Source organism: Rhipicephalus sanguineus, chromosome 6 (genome assembly GCF_013339695.2).
Source record: "Rhipicephalus sanguineus isolate Rsan-2018 chromosome 6, BIME_Rsan_1.4, whole genome shotgun sequence".
Classification (NCBI taxonomy): Eukaryota; Metazoa; Arthropoda; class Arachnida; order Ixodida; family Ixodidae; genus Rhipicephalus; species Rhipicephalus sanguineus.
Genome location: NC_051181.1, coordinates 76,049,328 through 76,054,107, shown reverse-complemented (window position 1 = coordinate 76,054,107; position 4,780 = coordinate 76,049,328). Strand labels below are relative to the sequence as shown.

The 4,780-nt window shown below is 42.7% G+C and overlaps 1 protein-coding gene across 2 annotated transcripts; it reads left to right on the top strand.

The window, feature by feature from the left end:
* LOC119395901 (uncharacterized) lies at positions 1-4,559 on the top strand. Of its 2 annotated transcripts, XR_005184359.2 has the most exons (3): positions 1-167; positions 1,593-2,541; positions 3,088-4,559. XR_005184359.2 is itself a non-coding variant. In XM_049416809.1 (2 exons), exons 1-2 carry the CDS (start codon positions 2,278-2,280, stop codon positions 3,454-3,456), a joined length of 633 nt encoding a protein of 210 aa, XP_049272766.1. In that variant the 5' UTR covers positions 1,531-2,277; the 3' UTR covers positions 3,457-4,559. The 2 variants fall into 2 exon arrangements, 1 of the variants encoding a protein (XP_049272766.1); XM_049416809.1 differs by lacking the exon at positions 1-167 and having other exon boundaries at positions 1,531-2,541.
* Positions 4,560-4,780: the final 221 nt, after the last annotated feature.

Sequence of the window (4,780 nt, the reverse complement as noted above, 5' to 3'; positions counted from 1 at the left end):
TCATGACAGACGACTCACAGCATGAAATAGATGTGCTCCATTCTGTCTGGCCCAGCAGCTGCTCTGCCATTTCCACGTGCTGCAGGCTCGAGTGGAGGTGGTTAACATCAGCAAAAAGCAATGTACTGAAGGATGATAGGCGCTGCTTTATGGGAGCTTTCGAAAAGGTAACACAAGCTACATAACTTCGGAAAGGGAGAAGCAAAAAATGAGTGCAGACTAAGTAACTTCTATGCACCTCCATAAGTTTTCAAAATATATTTTGCGTATTTTACCATGAATTACTTTCTGTGCAAAATGAGTGACAAGCATTCAGTAGTTCTTTTAGAAGAATGGTTTTGAACAGCTAGCTTAAACAATTTTGCTACAACGCTTTCTAAGAATAGTATCTAAAAAGCCAGGTAGTCAGGAAAACATGAAAAAAAAACATTTACAGTGAATAACCCAATTGCATCTTACACTGGCATGATTTTTACTTTAAAAATTGTGATGGCCATGCACTTCGTACTCACTCAAACATGTTTTATTGTGGTGAGGAAATTAACAAATGTTACCCAAAATCAGTGCAACCTCAAATGGTCATAATCGATATATGTATAATTTGTAACAGCCCCTACTATTATATAGAAAAGACAAGCTGTAGGAAATGGCCTTCTAACTACCTCTATTAGCAGTGAAAGACTTTCAGCAGCATTAACGTGGGAACCTACAGAGATTATATTTCACACTACAATTGATGCATAACTGCTTAATTCGCATATAACATGCTGTACTATTAAGATGCACTGGCATAGTTGTTGCAGACCACACAAGAGCAGCAATTAATGACAATGAATTATGACCCAAGCATGTCCTCTGCTTTGACAAAGTGAAGACACTGGGACTAGTGCGCACACAATGCAGAGCAGCGACACACCACAATGATGTAAACAAGTGTTTGTCATGAATGCCCAACACTTAGCAGTTATTTTTTTCTATACAGCCCGCGGGGTTCATGTCTGCTATCTGCAGTAATTTCCCCTAACAGTGCTCATTAGCAAAAAAAAAAGTAAATGCCCGACAATTTGATCACTTTCTTGGACAATTTTTTCTTTTTTTTTGATATTCACTCATTTTTACAGCAGCTTGTTGATACAGGGCCCCTTGTAATGTCCCAGATTTTTCCTTAGCCACAATGGAGCACCATGGTTACAACAAGACAGTGCAAGAGCAAGATGGTGGCTGTGCTAATATGAACACATTAACTTTCAGCTGCATTCACAAATAAAGAAAAAAAATTTCATGTCACACATCTGGAACTTATCGGGGAACCAGTGTTCGAGACAGTCATCATTTCCATTACTCCCCTCAATTCTGCTGTAGGACAAAGGTGGTGGTAAAGTTATGGCCAGTCCAGCTGGTAATACTTGAAAAAAAAATTTGTTGGAGCAGCACGTTTTTGGACGACATTTCACTTTCTGCTAAAGTGCTTGTGAAATAGCAACTATGTCTGCGTGGAAACTATGCACTGCATTAGAAAATTGCTGAGTATAACATAACAGTTGTCATAGGGGTAATCGATACACTGGAAGTGCTTTGCTTTTCTGTTTAAGATCCTGTGTGCCCAGCGTGACCAAGAGCTGCAAGCAGCTAAAGAGGCTCTGCACGCATTAGGTTATGTGCCATACAGCCAGAGAGTGGAGGCATTCCTCCAGTGTGAGCAGCAGTGAATGTTGCTGCACAGTGTAGGCCTGATGACACGAGGGCATAACACCAATAGTTACCCAAAGGAATCCATCCGGATTCTCAAAGACATTGGACTTTGCAGAAACAAGGCATGTAATGCAGTAGCCTTGGTGGAGTATGTAATACCAAGTGGGAGGAGTGCTCCAAACTTCGACTACACCACACACAGCGCTGAGAGCCCTCTCACCAGATTAGATTTTAAAATCTTGAGAAGATGACAGATGTGCCCTCGGAGTCCATTGTTTGCCTGGGCAATTCCATGTACAGTGGGGATGGAAATAAACGTGAACAGTGTGGCATCTACATTCTCTGCTGTCTCGCATTTCTTTTCAAGCGGCTGTAGCCTGGATGGTAATAAAAAGCCACTAGAGTCATGCATGATATATCAGAGTGTGATGAAAACTGTGCGCCGTGTTGTTTGCGTTTCTTTCCATCCCCCCGTACAGCGTTCCCAGTTAATCTGGATCTGTAGCGTATAAAGTCGATGCTGGCATCAGCCTATGCAGCTTCTGGAGAGGGAAACAAGGTGCTTTCTTTAAGCACCGAACTGTCATGCAGAAAGCCTTTAGGGGGCCCTTTCAAACCAGTCCACTGCTCACACTGGAAGACTGCCTGTTGCTTGGTCAGCTGGTGGCAGGTGACCAATGCCCGAACCTTCAATACTTCATGCTGATGAGCCAGCAAGACCCTACTTTATTGTTAGCCCCACAAGGACCCTTACATCCTGAGGAAGTGGCCATGGAGGATGGTTCGAGCTTTGCTGAACTAGTGTCTGCGCCACTAGTGCCTCTTCCTCTCCAAAGCCTGGCAGCTGAGGTACATATCAGACTGCAATTCCTGTGCGTAAAGAGCAAAATGTGCCAGACTCAACTTTAGCTGAACTTTATTCATAATATGAAGAATTGTGTGAATTGTAACAGTAGCTTAGGTGCACACGCATGCTGACCTGGGGGGCCTGCATGGCCCAACACATGCTATGGCACTGTCCTATAGTGTAGTGTTTTAGGATGCTGACGTATCTGTTCATGCTGAAATGTAAACGAGCGAAGCGTCTGACTGCACCAACTTCTATGCAGCACTCTTGGAGTGTTCATACTGCATGTTTATTGCATGCATTCATGATATGATAACAGTGTTGCACTTCTGTGCTAGTGATCCTCTTTTTAAATGACCCTCTTGGACGCATACAACTCCACTTGGATACATAGCTCTCACCAGGACAGATTAACGAGGAACAGGGCTTCTGATATTTTATGCACAAAGTCAACATAACTTCATAGTTTTTTTATGAAGGTACATGTCTCACTCTGAAGGTGTTTAAAGACCTGCATTACAAATAATCTTCACTCAAATTTTTTTCAGGAACGAGAAGAGATGCAAGAAGAATTCCTAAATGAGCTGCGGTGCATCGCATCTGTTAGAACCAGCAGCCCATCCAGTGACAAGTTGCTAGCTGCAGCAATATCACAGCTCAGGAAAATCAAGACTAGCAGTAGGGCTGATGCACTACTGCTGGCAATAAAGCTTGCATATGCTGTGGACAGGAGGCTTGGCAGACAAATAAAAGTTCAGCCAACAAGTTTGGCAAGGCGCAGGCCGGGCTTGCCCCGGGGCTCAGCACGAATGCCCGCCGGGCATCCACAGAAAGCGGCAGGGCAACAGACAGCGATATGCTGCCACAAACTAAGCAAAAATATGCAGGGTAACGTACCTGCAGCAAAGTCACATTAGAGCCGTGTGCAGTGCTAGGATTCCCTACTTTAATTATATACAACATGCCATCTCTTCACCTCTGCTTTCTCTGAGCCCTGTCCCACTTTTTGGATGAAATTCACTTCTTTTTTTTCTTAGCATTGGCAAATCCATGACTTGTCTGCAGCTGCCTAATATCACGTTTTGCCTTTTTTCGTGTTACTTTGCTTAAATTCTAGTTCTGTATTAAGTTGCAACAGCTTTGGTGCTCATGGCACAGTGATACAGCACACTTCCTCATAAGAAGTAGTGCTGGGTTGAAGTATTTTCATGGCCAAGAGACACCAGCTGTCAGCATGAATGGCTGCATGTTTGTTTTTCCGGCTGCATTTCTTCACATTTTTGTGGCTGCTTCAACCATTTCTGTGTAAAATCAATATGCTGGGCTAGACCGCATATATGTGTCATGAACACTCATAGTTAATGTTTAGCAAGAAACTTGACGTTATGTCATCTACTGTGTCCTTTATGGGGGCAATTGGCTGTTTTTTGGACATACCGAGAATGAACCGCCCCTTTATGCAACCACATAGTGGCATGTCAGACTTCATTCCTCATCCTTTGTAAAAACATTGTGCCTTATTTGTAGTGTTGTTTACCTTGTTGGTGTATTGAAGGTTAAAGGAAGATCTCGTACATGTACCCATCAACAGTTAACAGGCCAGAGCATGAACAAACATGTTGATTTTGTGCACTGTTGCAGGGCTTATAGCCATATGCTAAAGACTGCATGATTGTGATAAAAAAAAGGAAACCACTTTTCTTATCAACTGCTTTCGAGCACTGAACTAACTTCAAAGGCCCTGCTACTCATGATTCAGTCATCTTTGTATGTGCACTGTGGCTTGAGAACTTTCTAGAAGAGTGTACCTCAAGGATTTTGCGTGGTACTTTTCTAAAAAAAAAATGACATTATAGTGGTGTTGTAGAACTTATAATTTAGCTACTTGTAAAATCACTTGAGCTTCTGACTGAAGTCTGAGTAATGTTTTCAGTGTTACCTAAATGCAAATGTGCTCTGTTTCTCGTTTCACTTGCTTTTTGTACAAGTTACCTTTTTTGTATTGCAGCTTCAATTTCAAAGTATTGTCACAAAGATCATAAGTGCTAGGAAAGACAGGAGAGTGCAGTTTGCGGTATATTGCCACGCCCGCTTCTGCTTTTATTTTGATGTGTTCGAGTTTGACCAGCAAGGACGGTTATCAACGCTCGACGCTGGCCCCGAAGCAGTGTTCGAGAAGCTTCACGATTCTGGTAGATCGTTTTCTTAAGATTGCGCGCCGCACGCGAATGTTCCAGCATT

Bases quoted from the DNA above. Each gene is read 5' to 3' on its own strand.
- LOC119395901 (XM_049416809.1), top strand. From the start codon at position 2,278: ATGCAGAAAGCCTTTAGGGGGCCCTTTCAAACCAGTCCACTGCTCACA. The intron at 2,542-3,087 runs GTACATATCAGA...AATTTTTTTCAG, and splicing joins TCCAAAGCCTGGCAGCTGAG to GAACGAGAAGAGATGCAAGA.